The sequence below is a fragment of the Bubalus bubalis genome, chromosome 16, assembly GCF_019923935.1.
Source record: "Bubalus bubalis isolate 160015118507 breed Murrah chromosome 16, NDDB_SH_1, whole genome shotgun sequence".
Classification (NCBI taxonomy): domain Eukaryota; kingdom Metazoa; phylum Chordata; class Mammalia; order Artiodactyla; family Bovidae; genus Bubalus; species Bubalus bubalis.
Genome location: NC_059172.1, coordinates 54515814 through 54537384, shown reverse-complemented (window position 1 = coordinate 54537384; position 21571 = coordinate 54515814). Strand labels below are relative to the sequence as shown.

The 21571-nt window shown below is 48.7% G+C and overlaps 1 protein-coding gene across 4 annotated transcripts in view; it reads left to right on the top strand.

Moving 5' to 3' along the window:
• POU2F3 (POU class 2 homeobox 3) overlaps positions 1-20051 on the top strand; it is a 94519-nt gene extending 74468 nt beyond the window's left edge. For all 4 annotated transcript variants that reach the window (XM_025266762.2, XM_025266759.2, XM_025266761.2 and 1 more), the window contains 8 exons: positions 2177-2259; positions 4959-5141; positions 5545-5686; positions 7893-8029; positions 10423-10584; positions 16502-16568; positions 18096-18231; positions 19187-20051. In XM_025266762.2, the coding sequence (XP_025122547.2) occupies positions 2177-2259; positions 4959-5141; positions 5545-5686; positions 7893-8029; positions 10423-10584; positions 16502-16568; positions 18096-18231; positions 19187-19226 (950 nt within the window). In that variant the 3' untranslated portion in view covers positions 19227-20051. The remainder of the gene's footprint in view (positions 1-2176; positions 2260-4958; positions 5142-5544; positions 5687-7892; positions 8030-10422; positions 10585-16501; positions 16569-18095; positions 18232-19186) is intronic.
• The last annotated feature ends 1520 nt before the right edge of the window (positions 20052-21571 follow it).

Here is a 21571-nt window from a genome sequence, read left to right as displayed (position 1 = left end):
ATTTTTTTGGCATTGCATGGCACGGCCTCGCCGTCTCCCACCTCCACCAACTAGAGCTGAAAGTGATGAAGTCTAAGCTTCTCTCCACTGTTCAAATCCCAAAGAGAGGCTTTGGAGATCCAGAACCCGACGAAAACGCAATCTTGCCTTCTGTCCTTACCACCTGCCCCAGTAACAGGTATCCTTCCTTTCCAAGACATCTCAGAGTGTTATGATGATGATGAATGAGGACATAAGTGAATCTTTGAGTCTCTGCATTCACTAAACAGTGTACATCCTATTCCTGGCATAGGAAAGGGAAGATAACAGTTAATTCTATTTCTTTTGAAAAATGGCACTGTGAAACTGGCTCAGGCATATAACCAATGAGGCTAGGGTGTGACACAGAGAGAGAATACAGTTTAGTATTTGGAATCAGAAAAACTCATTGGTTTAAAAAAGTCACTTACTAGCTGGGTCTCCTTGAGAACCTTACCTGACCTCTCTGAGGTTCCTTTTTCTCCTCCCTAGAAATGGAATCATACTAAAACTCTGCCTCACAAGGTTACTGAGAGCTATTTGAAATAATGCATGTGAGAGGGCTTTGTACATTTCAAAATGCAGCGTAAATGTCAGATCACTGTTAGAACTCATGCCTCTGACTCTCAGTACAGGGTTCTTTATAGGAGCTTTCTTGCTTATGTATTTTTAAACTTTATTATTATTTTTTTAAAAAACATTTTATTTTGTGTTGGGATATAGCCAATTAACAATGTTATGATAGTTTCCAGTGAACAGTGAAGGGACTCAGCCGTACATACACATGTACCCATTCTCCCCTGAACTCCCATCCCATCCAGGCTGCCACAAAACACTGAGCCAGAGACCCTGTGCTATACAGTAGGTCCTTGTTAGGTGTCCATTTTAAATACAGGGGTGTGTACATGTCCATCCCAAACTCCCTAGCTGTCCCTTCCCCCCCATTATTCCTCCGGCAACCATAAGTTTGTTCTCTAAGCCAATGAGTCTCTTTCTGTTCTGTAAATAAGTTCATTTGTCTCAGGTAAATCATCTCTCTTCATATTCCATATATAAAGAATGTCATAGGATATTTCTTTTCTATCTGACTTACTTCACTCAATATGACCGTCTCTAGGTCCATCCATGTTGCTGCAAATTTGCCTATGTATTTTATTTTTCTTGCCTATGTATTTTAACAAGGAAAAATTAAGCCTCCAGGGTCTCTGTTGTCCCTAATCTGTTCTGGGTCACTGATGTGTAGCATCTCTTCGTCCTGAAGAGTATAGTGGTCAGCCTCAGTAGGTGCTACACATCAGTGACCCAGAACAGCTTAGGGACAGCAGAGACCCCAAGGTTCTGCTCTGTGCTGAGTGCATGGGGTGACCTGCCCCGTCACGTGCTTTGGTAGTCAGTTCTGTTCCCATAATGAGAGTGACAGTTGCTGGCTGTGGCTCTTCTTAGAGGGAGGCCATTGTCATGACCACCAACCAGGCAGAGCGCTTCATGGACAGTTTTCCTGGAGCAAGAAGGAGGAAGCAGACCTCAGGCAGTGTGAAGAAGCAGGTAGAGTCCATACCACCAGAGAGAGTTGCCAGAAGCTTGGCCTGGGCTCTTCCCTTCTCTCTCTTAGCCCTTCCTCCCAAGTGTACAATGTCTGGGTCCTGCCAAGAGCCTCTGGCACTTGTCTGCTGCCCTTTAGAGCTGTATCTCCCCGTTCCTTTGACCTGGCATCTTTGCAGATGTGGCTAGGCCTCTCTAGCCATCCCAGCTACTTCTGCAGGCAAAACAAAAACCCTCAGCCCCAGCTTGAATTCTGAGTAGTCACCCCCCTCATTTCCTTCCCACCTTGGGTTTCTTCAGGCCTGGCTATCAAATCCCAGAGCTGGTTTCCTTGACCCTCCTCAGCCTTTGTACCACTCCAGGCAGGCAGGCAGGCAGGCAAGCAGAAGGACTGGTTTGGGGACTGCTGTTTACATCTGTTTATCCCCATGTCTGATTCGCCTCCACCTGTGTGTGGCAATCCTGACAGTGCCCGTGGAGGCCTCTCCTCAGGGCTCCAGGCGGGGGTTGAGGGGGTTAGGTAGCAGGGGGGTGGGGACAGTTATTACGTAGAGCATGTCTTTCAGTTGGCCTGGATTTTAGGCGTTTGTTGCTTTGTTCTTTCCCTTTCACCCAGGTCTGCAGCCAAATCTTCTCCCCTTTCCGCAACAACAGAGCTCGCTCCTCCTCCCGCAGACGGGGCCTGGCCTCACAGCCCAGGTAAACACGCGTGCTCCTCCTCTCCCCTCTAGGAACCTCTCAGCTCTTGATGGAGTTAAGCTCTCTGGTTTCTCCCTCTGGAGAGAGTGAATAGCAAGGGATTGTCCCCATTGACACAGAGGAGGAAATTCAAGCCACAGTCGGAGGAAATGAGTGGCCCAGTGTCACTTGTGGAGCCAGAATTAGAAGCCAGAGATTCCAGCTCCTGGGCTAGCCTGCTCTGGACGCGCGCGTTCCACTCCATCCCCGATCAGGCCCCTGCATCAGTGCTCTGCGGGGCTCAGCTAGCTTTCCAGACACACTAAAGTTACCGCCACCCTCCTGGTACTCTCAAGACCCAAGGGGGAGACCAGAGAGCCACAGGCTTGATGTCAGGAGAACACCAAGACAAGGTCTCTCATCTCTGGGCCTCTCTTAAGAACCACTCTTTGAGGGACTTCCCTGGTGGTCCAGGGAACTCTGCGCTTTCACTGCAGGGAGCACAGGTTTGATCCCTGGTCAGGAAACTGAGATTTCATGTGCCACGTGGCAGGGCCAAAAAAAAATATATATATATATATATAAACTGCTTTTCTAGATTGGCTTCTGTAGTGGACACGTCCCTGGGTTGGGAAGACTGAGGTCTGCAAGAGGGCCCTTTGCAGAGCTGTCCTGGTGCCGCACAGCACCTGTTTGCCAGTGAGAAAAAAAGGCACCACTTCCTCTGGCCAGAGGCAGCCTCACACCAGGGAATGTGGCTTGGCCAGAGCAGCTGGAGTTACATCAGAGCTGCCACCCCTCCCCCTCATTTAGCTGCCCCTGTGCAGTTAACCCCTACACCACTGCATGAGATGGCTCTGCAGAATCCGACGTGTAGAAGAGCTGGGAATGACTGCAGAGATCCTAATCCCTTCTCTGCGCTAAGATCCCTGTGGATTGCCCCTGGCTTTACAGTGCTGGAGTCCACTGAACTTCTGGAAGAGCCGAGGGTGCCACCTAGTGGCTAATAGAAACGAGGACACCAGTGTCCTAAGCTCTCAGACCTCTTCCTTGCTGCTAGCGGAATCTCATCACCACAGACTTAGATCTGGAATAAATCTTAGAGGGTTCTGAAGATCAACTCATGTGACTTATAACACAAGAGCCGGGTGAGACCAGAAGCAGAAAGACTGGAAGATTATTAAGATCATCCTGAGGCAGCAGTAAAGAGACCTACTCAGAGTGGTAGCAGTAAGGGTAGAGGATGAGATGGTTAGACAGCATGACTGACTCAGTGGACATGAGTTTGAGCAAACTCCAAGAGACAGTGAAGGACAGGGAGGCCTGGTGTGCTGCAGTCCGTGGGGTCGAAGAGTCAGACACGACTTAGTAACTCAACAACAGCAACGAGTAAAGGCAGAAAGGAGGGGCTGACAGAGGATGTGGGGGAAGCTGACTCAAAGCAGTTCTGCAGCTTATTGGATGTGAAGGTGGGACATGGGCTTTGTCCTGAGGGTCTGGTCTGCGCCACCCAGTCTCCCACTGAAAAGGTTCAAAGCCTAATGGTTTCAAATCATTCTGTTCTAAAAGAACCTCCCTCGAGGAAAAGAGTCCTTAACGTTTCTCTGGTCATCACAAGGTTGCCTGTCTGAAGGGGAGGCCTGAAGAAAAGACTAAAGTTAACCCCAGGCTTGGAAAAGAGTAAACTGGAAAGGAAGATAAAAGAGTGGACTTAGGCCACTTCATCCACATGGGTAGCAGCCGCTGCCCTGGATATAAGCCCCTTAGGACCCCAAGCCTGGGCTCCATGCCTTTTTCATGGACGAGCTCGATTTACTCCTGACCCCAATAGGCATAAATTGGATTCCAGGTATAAGAGTCTGTTCTATGAACATAAGCTAAAGAAAGAACATCTCCTGGCAACCATGAATGCGATCAAGGGGCACTTGGATAGTAGTGGAATACCTTTGATTTAAAAAAAAAGAAAAGCAGAAAGCAAAATATTCTCATGAAAGAAAATGATGGTTTAGAAAGTAAAATGGTGGTCACGATAGTCTGGAATTTTATGGGAATTCCATTAACATAATGAGTCTCAGATGCCCTCTGTTATCTTCAGTTAATGCCTGTTGAACACCTCAGTCATTTTGCTTTGTGGAAAAGAACAGACGAGACAAACAACCTTCTCCTTATCCCATTTTGAGATTTGTTTTGGGGATCTTTGTAGACAACCCTGCTAGCTCCTTTTACGGTGAAAAACTGAAAGGAGGAAGTTACCTGCTCAGAGTCAAACTGTGAGTCATAGACTAAAGCCCAGAAAGACCACCGCCCTGTCCCATACTCCTGTTTCTGCCCCAGCTGCTCCTGCTGGTCCCTTCGTGTTGTTGTTGTTTAGTCGCTAAGCCATGTCTGAGCAACCTCATGGACTGTAGCCCACCAGGCTCCTCTGTCCATGGGATTTCCCAGGCAAGTATACTGGAGTGGGTTGCCATTTCCTTCTCTAGGGAATCTTCCCAACCCAGGGATCAAACCTGCATCTCCTGCATTGGCAGGGATTCTTTACCACTGAGCCACCAGGGAAGCCCAGTCCCTTCACAGAAACTCCAATTTCCACTTCCACAACACTGACATAATAGGAATCTAACCTGTTAGCCTCTAAGCAGGGCTTTAGTGCAAAAAGCTCAGAGAATGCCATTTCATCTGTTGACTGTTTGTGGGTGAGCTTGGTGTGTGTCTCCTCTTAGGCAGTTGGGCGCCCTGGGCTACCAGGATCTTCTTTAGAACCCCATCTGGAAGCATCTCAGCATCTCCCTGTGCCCAAGCATCTCCCCAGTGCTGGAGGAGCTGACGAGCCCAGTGACCTAGAGGAGCTGGAGAAGTTTGCCAAGACCTTCAAGCAGAGGCGCATTAAGCTGGGCTTCACACAGGTTTGGTTTGGGACTGAGGAGGTGAAGAACTTGGGCTGAGTAGAGACTGGACTTCCTAAGTGTAGGTTTAAGAGCACCTCAAGCTCATGGTGTTCGGGGCAAACCCATTGTGCCCCTGTATCCCCTAGCAATGGGGCACAGTTGCCATTGGTAGGGAAGCCGGAGACCCTGCTGGTGGAGGGGGCAAGGAATGAGAGCCAAGCCAGAGGCAAGGCACACACCACTCAGAGTCTAAGGAGAGAAGTAACCAGGTTTCCATCTTAGAGGAAGAAACCTGGAAGGGAGCCAGGGTGATGGGTGGGAGCTCAAAAGGTGTGGCGAGGAGCTAGGATGGTGGGGGATGTGGACAAAGGGGAGAAGGGACCTGTCAATGAAGTTCCTCCCTCTCCACCCCCACGTGCAGGGAGATGTGGGTCTGGCCATGGGAAAGCTGTATGGTAACGACTTCAGCCAGACAACTATCTCACGATTTGAGGCCCTCAATCTGAGCTTCAAGAACATGTGCAAGCTCAAGCCGCTGCTGGAGAAGTGGCTGAACGATGCAGGTAGGCCTTGGGGACATGAAGATGGATGGTGCCTTAGAGCAGTGGTCCTCAACCTTTTAGGCTCCCGGGACTGGTTTTCATGGAGGACAATTTTTTCACAGACCCAGGGTTGGGGAGTGGTTTCGGCATGATTCAAGTGCATTACATGTACTGTGCACCTTATGTCTATTATGATTACATCAGCTCCACCTCAGATCATCAGGCTTTAGATCCCAGAGGTGGGGGACCCCCTGCCTTCGAAGGTCCGCAGAAAGGGGCTGGTGACTGGTCTATGCTGGGGCTTTCAGTGGTCAACGCACAGGGCCCTTTCCTCTCCTCCTGAGTCTGGAACCAACAGAAAAATAAGACACCGGGGACAGGACCTGCCTGGCCTCACCATAGGACTACTCACCAGAGACAAAGGTGGGGTCTCCAGAGCCAACACACCCAGACTACTGTCTGGACTGGGTCTAGAGCAGGGGGGTAGGGAAGGGGGCTCTCCAGGGTCTCATGGCTGGGAGGAGGAGGCAACAGGCACAACAAAAGATATTTATCTGGCTAATCCTTGAGTAGGTTTTCAGAGGCCAGCAAGTTACTTGGGAAAGCGTTCCAGCAGGAGTGGGGTTTGCAGGAGGATTCAGTCAGGCGTGGTGGCCATGGAGGCAATTCCAGGAGGCCCAGGGTATAAGCCAGGGGCAAAACATTTGGAATAATGAATGGAAGAGTTTGGTGTCAGGGAACAGTGTGGGACAGGGTTCTTAACCACAGCATTAGCAGTATCTATGGAGAAGGCGATGGCACCCCACTCCAGTACTCTTGCCTGGAAAATCCCATGGACGGAGGAGCCTAGTAGGCTGTAGTCCATGGGGTCGCTCAGAGTGGGACACGACTGAGTGACTTCACTTTCACTTCTCACTTTCATGCATTGGAGAAGGAAACGGCAACCCACTCCAGTGTTCTTGCCTGGAGAACCCCAGGGACAGGGGAGCCTGGTGAGCTGCCGTCTCTGGGGTCGCACAGAGTTGGACACGACTGAAGCGACTTAGCAGCAGCAGCAGCAGCAGTATCTTGGGACAGACAGTACTTTTTCATGGAAGCTGTCCCATGAATTATAGGCTATTTAGCAGCATCCTTGGTCTCTATACACTAGATGCCTGCCCCCTGTTGTAACACCCAAAATGCCACGAGATAGTGTCAGACGTCCCTGGGGGAAGGATGGGGGTAGTACAAAGTCATCCCAGGGTGAGAACCACTGGTCTTGGTGGAGAGGGAGAAGAGCCAGTGGTGGGGCTGGGCTCTGGTCTGTAGATAGTGTGGGTTAATGGTTACTATGGGGCTTCCCTGGTGACTCAGATGGTAAAGATTCTGCCTGCAATGCAGGAGACCCGGGTTTGATCCCTGGGTCAATACCCTGGAGAAGGGAATGGCAACTCACTCCAGTATTCTTACCTGGAGAATCCCATGGACAGAGGAGCCTGGCAGGCTACAGTCCATGGTGTCACAAGAAGTCAGACATGACTGAGTGACTAACACTTCACTTCCCAGTGGTTACTATGGATAAAGAGGAGAGTGGGAGATGGGCAGCCAAGGGTGGGACCCTCTTGGAAGTCCTTCCACATGGAAACAAGGGAGGGGGTAAGGAAGCGTCCCCACCAGGCTGTCCCTTTGGCAGGTTTTACTGGAGCGCTGAACTGAGAGAGATGACCAGAGAGTCTTAGGATCTTTGGGAAAGGACCTTGCAGATCTCTTCTGGCGTGACTCCCCGTCTGCACCTGAATGCTTCTGGAGGGCCCTCCCAGTTGACCCCTCACACCACCTCAGCTGCAGCACTCACGCTGCAAAGGAAGTGGCCTCACACCAGCCTCCGGCCTCCAAGGGCCATTGCTTTTAGCTCAAAACCCCAGTTCCCATTTCCCTCAGGATTCACATCCAGGCCTCCTTGTAAAAGACAGACCCGTGAGTGCCACTGCCCTCACCCACTCACACCCACACATGCCGCTGATGTCTGGGTGCCCCTGAACCATGACCACAAACGCTGGAGGCGTGGAGGACCTTTGCCCAGAGCAGCAAGGAGAAGCAGGATTCTCGGGCTGTTCGTACTCCCCTGTGAGGGGTGGGGCCGTGGACCTGCTGGGAGAGGGTCATGGGACCTCAAGTCCAGGGAGACAGAGCCTGCACCGGCTGCCTTCCCCTCTCTGAGCCTCCTCTCCTGTCCCGCTCCACACAGAATCCTCCCCGTCGGACCCCTCCATGAGCACCCCCAACTCTTACCCCACCCTCAGCGAGGTGTTCGGGAGGAAGAGGAAGAAGCGGACCAGCATTGAGACCAACATCCGTCTGACTCTGGAGAAGAGATTTCAAGATGTGAGCAGATCCTTGGGGTGGGGGCAAGTGGGCTGACTTGCACAGGAGGGTGAGCATACACGCACAGATCCTTGGGCACCACCCCCCGAGCCCCCCAACACCTGCCCTGGGAAAGGGTCAGAAACAGAGACCTGCTCCTTCTCCAGGCGCTTGAGTGACAGGCTGGGTTCCAGAAACTTCCTCCTCCACAGACCCTGCTGGCTCTGACCTCTATTTGGTACCCATGATCCCTTGAGCCTAAAGATTTAGACTGGGACCTAGAATCCTAGTGGAGAGGATTGTATCTGTATCCAGTTGGGATAAAGGAAGCAAAGCCAGGACATTGTGTATATATTCTTTACCTTCCTCACATTGCTTTGTATTTTTCAAATTATATACGTAAAATAAATATTCATTGTAAAGAACTTGGAAAATGCAGGGAAGTAGGAAAAAAAATTCACCACCAAATGTCATCTATGTATGTCCCTCTATTTCTTTCTTTGGCATACACTTGCTTCTCTGGTGGCTCAGATGGTAAAGAATCTGCCTGCAATGCAGGAGACCTGGGTTCGATCCCTGGGTCAGGAAGATCCCCTGGAGAAGGAGATGGCAACCCACTCCAGTATTGTTGCCTGGAGAATCCCATGGACAGAGGAGACTGACAGGCTACAGTCCAGGGAGTTGTAAAGAATCGGACATGACTGAGCAACTAACACTTTCACTTCACATACACTTAAATATTTGTGATCGTTTTACATACACACATTGTTTGGAACTTGCAGCAAAAGTGTACTCTGGAGTCAATATGTGGAAGCTAATAATACCAGTTATGTGCCCCATGGGAGCCGGGGAAGAGAAGAGGGATAAACATGTGTGGCCTAAAGAGCCTTTAATCAGAGTCCCTTAGGGACCGGCCTCCAGAGTTTCCATCCACACCGCTCAGGTCCCTCAAGAATGTGCCCGTGGCCTAGTTCTACCTCGCAGGCCCCAGGCCTCCAGGACTGCAGCCTCCCCAGCAGATTCCCCCATGCATGTGACTGAGGACTTGATGGCTGCATCCTGCTGGCAGGATGATGAGAGTTGGCTTTTCCTTTTGCTGAAGTTTCTCAGAGCAGCAAGAGTAAGGGAGGCTGTAGAAAGAAGAGAAAGGGGGCTAAGATCAGAGATTGAGTTGGGGGTGGAAGCGGTCAAAACAAAGGAGTGATGGATATATACATATATTTTTGAGTATGTATACAAATGTATGTGCTTCCCTGATGGCTCAGTGGGAAAGAATCCACCTGCCAATGCAGGAGACATAGAGATGCAGGTTCAGTCCCTGGGTTGGGAAGATCCCATGGAGAAGGAAATGGTAACCCACTGCAGTACTCTTGCCTGGGAAATCCCATGGACAGAAGAGCCTGGCAGGCTACAGTCCATGGAGCCGCAAAGAGTCAGACATGACTTATCGACTAACACACACACACACACACATATGCTTATCTCCTCTGTAGTCTTGATGAGTCCACGTGTTTTAACTAGCATTTCCTATTCTGAGGTAGGCAGGAAGAAACCAGCTGAGAGAAGTTTTCCTCAGATTATGAGGAAAGAGGGGAACATGGGTTCTGGGAATTCAGCCTGCCCCACCAAGCTCATCAGCTTCTTTATTCAGAACTTCTCCTGGATAAGAAGCGAGAGGAGAGCCTCCACCCTGTGTCAGGCCCTGCACTTGGCAGTAGACACACATTTTCTCCTTCAGTCTCCACAATAGTCCTATACAGTAGTCATTATTACTCTCCTTTCATAGATGGTTCTGGAGAAGGCAGTGGCACCCCACTCCAGTACTCTTGCCTGGCAAATCCCATGGACGGAGGAGCCTGGTGGGCTGCAGTCCATGGGGTCGCTAGGAGTCAGACACGACTGAGTGACTTCACTTTCACTTTTCACTTTCATGCGTTGGAGAAGGAAATGGCAACCCACTCCAGTGTTCTTGCCTGGAGAATCCCAGGGATGGGGGAGCCTGGTGGGCTGCTGCCAATAGGGTCACACAGAGTTGGACACGACTGAAGTGACTTAGCATGCATGCATGCATTGGGGAAGGAAATGGCAACCCACTCCAGTGTTCTTGCCTGGAGAATCCCAGGGACAGAGGAGCCTGGTGGACTACTGTCTATGGGGTCGCGCAGAGTCGGACACGACTGAAGTGACTTAGCTTAGCTTTTCATAGATGGTAAGACTGAGGCTCAGAGAGGTTGGGAAAGTTTCCTGAGGCCACAGAGTAAGGGCTAAAACCACTATTCCATCTTAGGTCTGATTCTAAAGCTTTTGCTCCATCTATTGTTCTATCCTGCTTCCTGGAACATCTCTCCCCCACTTTTGATTCTTAGTCCTGTTCCCTTCTCCTCCTGATGGCTCTGTCCCTTTGGTTTCTGTAGAACCCCAAACCCAGCTCTGAGGAGATCTCCATGATTGCAGAGCAGTTGTCCATGGAGAAGGAGGTGGTGAGGGTCTGGTTCTGCAACCGACGACAAAAGGAGAAGCGAATCAACTGCCCTGTGGCCACACCCATCAAATCACCCATGTACAGTTCCCGGCTGGTGAGTGGCCAGGAGCCAAACTGCCTGCCAAGCACTGGGGAAGAGGAAGCCTGGAGGGCCAAGAATCTTCCCCATCCTAAGGAAGATGGGGGTAGGGGAGTATGGAGTAAATAAATAAGCAAAGAGATACTATATATCAAATATATATAATATAAAGTAGAGTAAAGAAGAATAAGGAGATAGAATGTGATTGTAAGGAGCTGGTGTTTCCGTAGAGGGGTGAGAGAAGGCCTCTCTGATAAAGTAAGATTTTATCAGGGATCTAAGTATTGAAAGGGAATGAAATATAAATATCTGGAGGAAAGAGTTGTTCCAGGTAGTGGGACCAGAAAATGAGAAGAGCTGGCATGTTTGAGGAACAGCACGGAAGCCAGTGTCACCGGGGCAGAGCAAGGAAGGTGGTGAGGAGCGGGAGATGAAGTCAGAGAAGTAACAGCAATCCATTCACCAAGGAAAGGTCTCAGAGGCCATCAAAAGGACCCTGGCCTTCATCTTAAGTGAAATAAGATACCACTAGAGAGCTGCCACGGGCTGCCATTTGGAGATTAATCTGTGTGGAAGCAGGATACCACCTGAGAGAGTTAAAACAATCAGGCTTTGAGGGGTGGAAGCTTGGGCTAGGGTGGAGGGCATGGTGGGGAGAGATGTGGTTGGACTCTAAATGGATTTCCACCATGAAGCCAACAATGTGTGTTGTTAGCTCAGACAGAAGTATGAAAAATGAGGCCAAGATGACCTCAACGGTTCTGACCTGAGCAACAGATTGGAAGGTGTTGCCATTTTTTGAGATTATAAAGACTGTAGAGGAACAGGTTTGAAGGGTGGGGAGGTGAGCAGAGAATTTAGAGCTGGTTATATTAGACTTAACATCCTAGGCATCCAAGAGAAAGTGTCAAGTAGATGGTTATATCTAGGAATCTAGAATGCAAGGGGAGAAGTCAGGGCTGGGAGTAATTTGAAGTTCAGGCAGACTGGGAGGCCTGGAGGGTAGAAAATATCTTCTCCATCCCTGGGATTGATGAAGGTTGAAGATTAAGGGAGGTGGGGATAATGGTGTCCCCATGTTTCTAGCACTCAAGGGTGGCTGAAATCCAGCCTCGTCCTGGCATATTTCATAAAGGCATACTATTGTTTATTCTTTCACCAAACATTGATCAACCATCTACTATGTATTGTTCTTTGTACCAAGTGCTGGGGATACACAAATAAATAATATTTGTCCCCTGTCCCGGAGGACCTCACTGCCTAGCAGAGGAGACAGACAAATAATCAAATGGCAGACAACACGATGGTTTCTCTCAGAGAATCTAGGAGTAGCAGCTAACAAAGCCTCTGGAGGTGGTGGTTAGGGAAGCTTCCCCAAGGAGATAATTAATGCCTGAGCTGAGTCTTAAAAGACAAGAAGGACTGAAGAGGCAAGTAAGTGTGTAGCGGGTAGAGTTCCCAGAGGAGAAAGTAGGAGAACCATGGTGCAGTGGTGGGAAGCAGGGTGAAGAGGGCGCGGAACAGCAGGTGGTTCCATGGGGAGGACTGTTGACAGATAAGACTGCATAGATCAGCAAGGGCCAGATGGAAGGGATTGTGGGCAGGGGTAAGGGAGGTGAAGGCTTGGGGAATTGCTGACGGATTTGAAGCAGGGCACTGGCATGATCAAATTTGCTTTTTAGAACCATCACTCTGACTGCAGTCATAGAAGGTGGCTTGAGAGGCACCAGGCTTGGTTTCAGAGATGAGTTAGATGTGACTGCAGTTATCCAGTAAAGATAGGATGAGGGCCGAAGCAAAGCCATTTGGTTAGAATGAGGGGCATGGGAGAGATTCAGGAGATAATTAGAAGGTAGAATTATTAGGTCTTGGTTAATAGCTTGAAAACTGGGTGGGGGCAGGGAGAACCATAAAGGGAAGAGAGTACTCTGGGATGCCTCTCTGCATTCAGGCCAGACTGACTGGGTAGAAGCTGGTGCCGATGATGGAACAATTATACGTAGGGGAGGAGCTGGCTTAGGAGTAGGAAAAAACTATTTCAGTTCCTTTTGTTTTTTTAATCTGGCTGTGCTGAGTCTTAGTTGCAGCATGTGGAATCTAGTTCCCTAACCAGAGATCAAACCTGGGGCCCCTTGCATTGGGAGCACAGAGTCTTAGCCACCGGATCTCCAGAGAAGTCCCATTTTAGTTCTTTACACCATTATGATATACAGTAAGGCCTATGGGTCACCCAAGTAGGAAAGTCCCTGGGCACTTGGAATAATGGGTCTGGAGTTCAAAAGGAAAAGCCAGGATAGAGAAGTGAGCTGGGGAGTCATAAGCACAGGTGGTGGTTGGCATCCTGGGTCAGGAGGGTCTCACCTGTGTAATTTGTACAGAAGAAGCAAAGAAGAAAATCGAAATCTCAACCCTGGGAAACACCAGCATTTGAAGGCTGGGCAAAGGAAGAGGACCAAGGGGAGAAAATGAGAAGGTGGAGCCAGAAAAGGCAAGAAATTGCAATGAAGTGGGTGAAGCAGCTGTAAGGAGCCCTGAAGGATTGCCATGGGAACACCGATGAAAGACCCCCAAATCAGGACGGGATGCAGGAGAGCTGACTCCCTAATTTGTTTGGAGAACAGATTGGGAAATCATAAAAATAACAGCATAGCCAGCAGAAGGAATAGTCTGTGAGAGGCAACGAATTCTAAAACAACATGATGCATCTGGGGAACCACAAGCTTTTTGTTCTGGCTGGAGCTAAGAAAGACAGGAGGTTGATGAGAGCTGGATCATGGAGGGCCATGGATGCTAAATTACCCTCGAAGCTATGAGGAGCCATTGACAATTTGAAGTTGGAGACAATATGATGTTCATTGACCATCCATTTCTTAAATATTTATTGGGCACACACCGTCTATTTGGCACTGAGATGTGGCAGTGCACAGGATCGTTATTGGTGATCTCTGCTTAGAGTCTAGCAAGGAAAACAGGCATTAAACAGAATGTAATTTATGATGAAGCTTCCAGAGAAGGCGTGAGGGTATTTGAGGGACCAACCTAGTCCAGGTGTTGGGGACTTCTCTTTGGAATGATGGTCAAGTTGATGGTAGAAGAAAGAGTAGACTCGAATGGGGTAAAAGTCTGAGTTGGAGGTGGGGAAGGGGAGCGGGATGGCGGGGCAGAGGGAGTGTTGGGAATAACATTCTCTGCAGATGAAACAGTGTGTGCAAAGGCCCTGAGGCTGGGGTGGGCAGGGAGAGGAAGCACAGAAGGTTGGAATGGAACACAGGGAGGGAGACTGTGTGAATGAGGAGGCTGGAGCAGTAGGCGGGCTAGATCCTGTAGGGCACTGTAGGCCACATGAAGGAAACCGAACCATGCCATGAGAGATTTGGAATCTTTAAAGATGGGGCTTTGTCTAGAATAGTTGGGAGGTAGCTATCACCTCAGTTCAATCTGAGCTGGCAACACCAATGTGGAGAAAAGAAGTGGGAGGCATGGAAGAGCCATAAAGGAGCATCATCCGTTCTCATCGTGCATTGGATACTGAGCACCTGCCAAGTTCTGGGTGCTCCAGCAGACACTGAGGATCCAGCGGGGGACCACACAAGCATCACACTCCCCTCATGAAGTCTCCAGCCTAGTCAGGGAGAAAGATGTTAAATAGTCACATTAATACTTGCAGTCAATGCTAAAGGAAAACAACCCTGAGTATTCATTGGAAGGACTGATGCTGAAGCTCCAATAATTTGACCACATGATGCAAAGAGCAGACTTATTGGAAAAGACTCTGATGCTGGGAAAGTTTGAAGGCAGGAGGAGAAGCGGGTAGCTGAGGATGAGATCGTTGGATGGCATCACTGACTCAATGGACATGAATCTGAGCAAACTCTAGGAGATAGTGAAGGACAGAGGAGCCTGGCACGCTGCAGTCCATGTGGTTGCAAAGAGTCGGACTCAACTGAGTGACTGAATAGGACTGATATGCCCCATGGCATATCAGTTCCTCAACCAGGGATCAAACCTGCATCCTGAAGGAAGAGGGTAGAGAAAATGCTCTAATCCGGTCTTCTCCTCAGGTCTCACTGGAACATTGTCCTTGGGACTGGGACATAGTTTCTTCTACTTCTGGTGTGAAATAATCTCCAAGATATACTGTTAAGCAAAAAAAAAAAAAAAAAAAAAAAAAAGGAAGAAGAAGAAAGAAAGCAAAAAAGGCAAAATTATTCAGAGCAGTGTGGGCAGAATGCTACTATTTATATAAAAACTTAAAGGGAGAGCCATATCTCTGCTTGCACATGTACAGCCTGTCTCCAGATAGAAGAGAAGAAGCTGGTTGCAGTGACTAAATAATTATTTATTTAAAAACAACGACAAATGGCTTGGGGTGTGGCAGCAAGGGGTGGGTGGAGGAAAAGAGGGAGGGAGATTATTGATAGCATCTCTCACCACACTGCCCCGCACCTGTCTCCACCCTTCGTGGGCCCCCAGCCTACTAAAGAGGCTCCTTGTGAAAGGGCAGGTCAATGAAAGCAGCAGAACCATTGCTGATTGATTAGGAATCGAGTACATGCTGCATCCTGTCGGCACGGGATGTTCCAAACTAGGGGAGGGCAGGGGTGGCCAGTCGCAGCTCCCTGAGCAGAACCTCCCTACGAGGTCCTGGGTGGAGGCTGATCCGAGTGTCCCAGGACAGCATGAGAAGATGAAGGGGGAGGAAAAGTATGCCGAGTTCAGCTCCAGTGAAGAGATAAACAGCAGCTCAAGACATACAAGAGTTGACAGCTTCTGCAGGAAGGCAGGGAACTAACATTTAACAAGCCAGGTACTCTTTGCCAGGCATTGAGTTAGAAGCTTAATGGACATTATCTCATTAAACTTAATTAAAAGAAAATATGAGGGAGGTGTTACTGTTGTTTTACGGATGAGAAAACCAAATCTCAGCAGGGTTAAGTAACGTGCCCCAGCTACACAGCCAGTGGCGGAGCCAGGCCTCACTCCCAGATCTGTCGGGCCCCTGTGTCTATTTAGGATGGTAATACTGAGGGTAGGGATTCCTGGACTGTGTGGGAAGGTTAAGCTACAGTATCTTAGGTCCCTTCCCAGTCCAGAGTTGATGATGCTGTGAGGTCTCCAGGGCGAGATGCAAAGCTTCAGAGACCTCACACAGTTCGTCTCCTCCAGGGACCTCCGGAGAGTGGATGGTCCACTCATGCATCAAGATGCGAAGCCTGTGTCAGGATGGTTAGGGCTGAGCTCTCCTGCCCAAGCAAGTGCAGGGGTCTTAAAAATAAAAAACAAGCATTTCCATTATTCTTTTTTTAATGTTTATTTATTGGGCTGCATTAGATCTTAGTTACAGCATGCAGGGTCTTCATTGATCATGTGGGATCTTTGAGGCAGTGTGAGGGCTCAGTAGGCGCAGCATGTGGGCTTAACTGCCCCATGGCATATCAGTTCCCCAACCAGGGATCAAACCTGCATCCTCTGCAATGGAAGGTGGATTCTTAACCACTGGACCCCCAGGGAAGTCCCCACAGGGGTCTTTTAAGAAGGAAGAAGAAAGGACTGGAAATAAAGCAGCCATCCCGCAGTGTCAGCCACAGCGGCATCCTGGAGGCATGCTCCTCTCCTCATCAGAGCATCTGAGCAAGGCCTCTTTGGTCTGGCAGTTCCCAGGCAGCCTTGCCAGGGGTCACACTGCAGAGAGGCCCTGGCCTGGGGTCTGCAGGGAGTGGTAGGAGCAGGGCAGAGCTGGAGCTGGGTGGTGTACATGGTCCAGAGCCTTTCCTGTGACGCAGCACACAGGGCATTGGTTTGGGATTAGGAAACCATCCAGGAAGTGGAGCCCTAATCTCTGTGGAGTCTATGGCCTAGCAGCCTGGGAGAAGTTACAGAAGATGGACACAGAAATGGAAGAGAATGTTTACAAGCTTCTCTCACCTTTCAGGTTTCTCCCTCTGGATCTCTGGGCCCCCTATCTGTCCCTCCAGTCCACAGCACCATGTCTGGAACAGGTGAGCTCTAAAAATAAGGTCTACTAGCATTCTTTTTGGAGAAGGCAATGGCAACCCACTCCAGTACTCTTGCCTGGAAAATCCTATGGACGGAGGAGCCTGGTAGGATGCAGTCCATGGGGTCATGAAGAGTCAGACACTTACTGTGTGACTTCACTTTCACTCATTGGAGAAGGAAATGGCAACCCACTCCAGTGTTCTTGCCTGGAGAATCCCAGGGATGGTGGAGCCTAGTGGGCTGCCATCTGTGGGGTCGCACAGAGTTGGACACGACTGAAGTGACTTAGCAGCAGCAGCAGCAGCATTCTTTTAGATAATGGGATAACAGAACTGCAACATATTGACCTAAGTCAGTTCAGTTCAGTTGCTCAATCATGTACGACTCTTTGCAGCCCCATGGACTGCAGCACACCAGGCTTCCCTGTCCATCACCAACTCCCAAAGCTTGCTCAAACTCATGTCCATCGAGTCGGTGATGCCATCCAACCATCTCATCCTCAGCATTCCCAAAATGTGTTTCAGAAGATGTTAACATTTTTTCTAGAAGGAAAAGTCTTCCATGATCAAGTAAGTTTGGGGAATGCTGAGTAGGTAAAGTTTGAGCAAGTGTTTTTGTTTTAATTGCTGCACTTCTCGGCCCAGTTTATGTACAAATGCCTTATACATAAAAATGAGCTGAACAGAAGGCAGGGTTTTCTAAACCAATTTTCTACAGAACTCTATTTTTCAAAAAGTATTTCAAAGAATTAGATAGGGTGATCATATGTCTGGATTTGCCCAGGACAGCCCCAGTATCTGATGGTCCCCTGTGCTGATGTCATTATCAATACCAATGCCTTCGACCCTTCAAAGCATCTTAGCTTGGAGGATGAAATCTATGTCACCTTATCCACGGAATGCTGTTTGGGAAACCCGAATACAGGAGTTCAGTTTTATCCAGATTTGCCATATTACAGAGGTCACAAAGAGGTTTCAGGGAAGTGAAGCAAGTTGCCACAGGCCACAGAGCTCTTTAGTGGATGGCTGGGACTCCTCCCGTGCTCTTTCTGGAAGACCACGTACCATGTGGAGATGGGAACCCCAGAGAGGCTGGCCATCTTGACGTGTGCTCTCAGCTTCTCTTTTCCTCCCCGAGCATTCTTCCTTCTCTCCTCCTCGCTTCCTTCCCGAAGCTTCTGGTTCTCTTTCTCATCCCGCCCCTGGGTCCCAGGCTGGATATACCCAGCCCAGGGTGTGCCCCTGGAATGGGATGGTTTTGGCATCCATCCTTCCTGTGTTTTGCAAGTCTTGGACTTGTGGAACCAGCCATGCCACTCTCAGGGCCTGGGCTAAGGAGAAGTGTGTACGATGAGGGCCCCCTGGGGCCGGGTGTTGATGCTACCATGATAGGAGGTGGGCAGATGGGTGGAGGCGGGAGTGGAGTAGGGAGAGGGTGAGACCCCTTGGGGGATACGTGCCTGAAGGTCACGAGGTCCCTGGAGCCAGCCTCATTAATTCCCCCTTGTTTCTGCCTCTCCTCATGCTCAGTAACGTCATCCTGTTCCCCTGGGAACAACAGCAGGCCATCTTCTCCAGGCTCAGGACTCCAGGCCAGCAGCCCCACTGCATCTCAAAATAACTCCAAAGCGGCCGTGAACTCCTCCTCCAGTTTTAACTCTTCAGGGTAAGGTGGAGGGAAGAGCACCAAGACACCTCCGCCAGGGCCAAGGGACACGTGAGAAGCTGCATCTGAGGGTCAACACCTTGGGGAAGAAGGCTTGTCACAGGGGAGGCAGGGAGAGGGTGGGGTGGCGAGCCAGACTGGACTCTATCCCTTTGGAGTGGGATTTAAAAGAGAAGCCTCAGCCAGTGCTGGCAAGGACCTGATGTCAACAGAGCCAAAATTTCCATCCTCACTGGGAGGGTGGAAATTTCCAAACACTCCTGTCGGAAAGGGACAGGTCCTTCACTGGGCTTCGGAGAACTCCCCTTCACACCAGTTCCAGCTGCAGTGGGGGCGTTCTGCCCCGAGCCTGAGCTTCCCTGTGTGGCTGACACCCTGGGAGAGGGGAAGGGTGCTCCCTCCTAACCTTGTGCTCCCACCCGGGATGCAGTGACAGAAGCAGCCTCCAGAGCCTTGATGCAAAGATTCTCCTCTAAAAAGTGTTCCCAGAGTGGATGCCTCAAGAGGTTTCTTCCCCAGTTCAGAACAAAACAAGAGATTTGCAAGTCAGGCAATTAAAGACCTGAGCTTGTTTGAAGAAATGAACCTGTTTGTCCAAACCCAAACTGTTTGGCAAGGCAGCCAGCTCTTAAGGGCCAACTGTTGCATACCCCCAAAGCTAGGAGCTCCTAAACCACCCCCACCAAAAAGAAGAGAGGAAAACATATAACGGACATTTAAAAAAAATTGTTCTGAGATATAATTCACATTCCATAAAATCTACCAATTTCAAGTGTACAAGTCGATGCTTTTCAGTATATTCACAGGATGGTGCAATTGTCACCATATCTGATTCTAGAACACTTTCAGCACCCTAGAAAAAACCCCATATGTACCTGCTAGTGCTCACTGCCTATTCCCGTCTTTCCTCATGGTTAGAAGCTGTCTGATTGACTCGTTCCTTCCTTCCCTCTAGATCTTGGTATCGATGGAGTCATCCCACCTACCTCCACTGAGACCAAAAAGTTTCTCCTCTGCCACCTGGCCCTGTATTCCCCACCAGAAGGAAGGGAATCATGCCTTCTCTGTATGGACAGATTACTTTCAGGAGAGAGAGTGGAAGAGGACGAACCCAAACTCTTGTCTTCTTCGGACCAAGGGCCTCCAGAGATCCAAACTGTGATTGAACCGTGTGCTGACTCCTAGAGCTCTTGAAACGCACATCCCTCCTAGGACCTGGTCATTTCTACCTTCCTTGCCTGCGCCCTTCTCTAAATATTTCAGACAGTTTCCCTACTGCAGTGGCCTTTGAAAAAGGACTTCTTATTATTCTCCAGCTCGTCTCCAGTTCATTCTGGGCACAGCCATTCACCTAGTGCCAAACTACCAGAGGGGAGAGAACGGGTTTCGACTCTGAACTTAGCCACAGTCCGAGAACTGATTCTAGAATCTGTGAAAAGATTTGAATCTGATGTCTCTACCAAAGCTTTGATGTTTTTTCTGTTCAGCAAACTTTTCATTTCCCCCCACTTTCTCTTTAGCCTCGTCCCCTTTTCTAGAACCAAATCCATTCATAATCGTGTTATCCAAATTCCCTCCTCTTTACTCAGTCCCCTGGCACATTTCCCTGCCCACAGGTGCTCTTCTGTCTGCTTTGTCTGCCCCAGAGTTCAGGAACACTTGTTTCTTCTCTCCTTCCCTGTGTTTCTCCTTCTCTCGCCTGTCTCCTGTTGCAGAAGGAGGAACACGAAAGCAAACACACAACAATTATGCTGGCAACATACCTGTATATAGCCCTTTCCTTTTTTTGCATTATGTTCTTCTCTCCTTAATGTGGAATTTTCCAGCAAAATGTTTAACTCAGGTGTGAATTTTGAAGATGTCTCTGTAATATATTATCTTCTTTAACAAAAAAGAAAGAAAGAAAAAAAAAAAACACCAAAGTGTGAACTACTGTGCTAGCTTCCACAGGAGTTCCCATGTGGGCTGGGAATCCTTGTTGATTTTTGCAGGAACATTCTTTCTCCAGTCTCTTTCTTTGTGGGCCAGTGTGTAGACTGTAACATGAAGCCATTGTAGAAATGGTCACTTTTTAATTTTTTTAAGATTGCATAGCCAAGAAAATGTTGAGATTCAAAGGAATCTCTCTGTTCCTAAATAAATTTGTATAATGATATATACAGTATTCCACTACTGGTAAGAAGCTACTACTGCTAAGTCACTTCAGTCATGTCCGACTCTGTGCTACCCCATAGACGGCAGCCCACCAGGCTCCTCTGTCCCTGGGATTCTCCAGGCAAGAACACTGGAGTGGATTACCATTTCCTTCCCCAATGCACGCATGCATGCTAAGTCACTTCAGTCGTGTCCGACTCTGTGCGACCCTATGGACAGCAGCCCACCAGGCTCCTCTGTCCACGGGATTCTCTAAGCAAGAATACTGGAGCGTGTTGCCATTTCCTTCTCCAATTGGTAAGAAGAGGTTTAGGTTATTCTGTGTCTTTTGTTGTGGGGGAATGTGAATGCATATAATGAAAAGGATGGATAAAGTGTTTCAAATTGGTGGATTAAGTTTATTACTCCCCCAACCAATGCTGAAGATGACATACATTAATACAGGGCTCTGGAGAGTTCAGAGATTCTACTCTTTTTGACTGAACAACCTTGAGGAAAGTGTAGGTAAGAGATTGGCTTCCTCATTTTGTAAGTGGGAGAATGGTAAACGTGTAAGGTCAAGTTGTTTGGAGACTTATGAGGTGAAGTCTGGGGTTTATAGCTCATATCTCAGAAATCCTAAAGCTTATGAAAGGGATAGATATTTGAGACAAGGGATGATTCAAAAGTCAAGTATTTGGCTTTTGAATGCACTGTGACTTTTGAAGAGGCAGTTGAGAGGCAAGTTGTGGTCTTTCTTGGGTTAATAAAAATTTAAATAGTTAGCATTTTTGAGGCAAACATTGAGCTGTAGGAAAAGGAGACCCTTCAAAAATGTAATGACTGAAGGGAAGAAACTAAAATTAGCATTAAACGTTTGTTACAAATAGTATATCCCAAGGGGAAATCTATATCCAAATAACCACAAATTAACTGGGTTGTTGTTTTTTTTTTTTTTTTTTTGGATGGGGCTTATATTAAAAGTAATATTTCGTGTGGTGAAGTGGGAGAAAGCCTATTGGTAGTGGTTACTTTGTCAAGAAAAGATCTAGTTGAAAGGAGCTAGGTATGCACCAAAGAGACAAGAGGAGCCTGCAGCAATAATTTAATTGTATAAAGAAACTACTCTGCCACCCATAGGCCCACCTGTGCATACACACGTGTGTGTGCACTGTTCTTTGTACACTTGTGGGTGCCAGAGTAGACA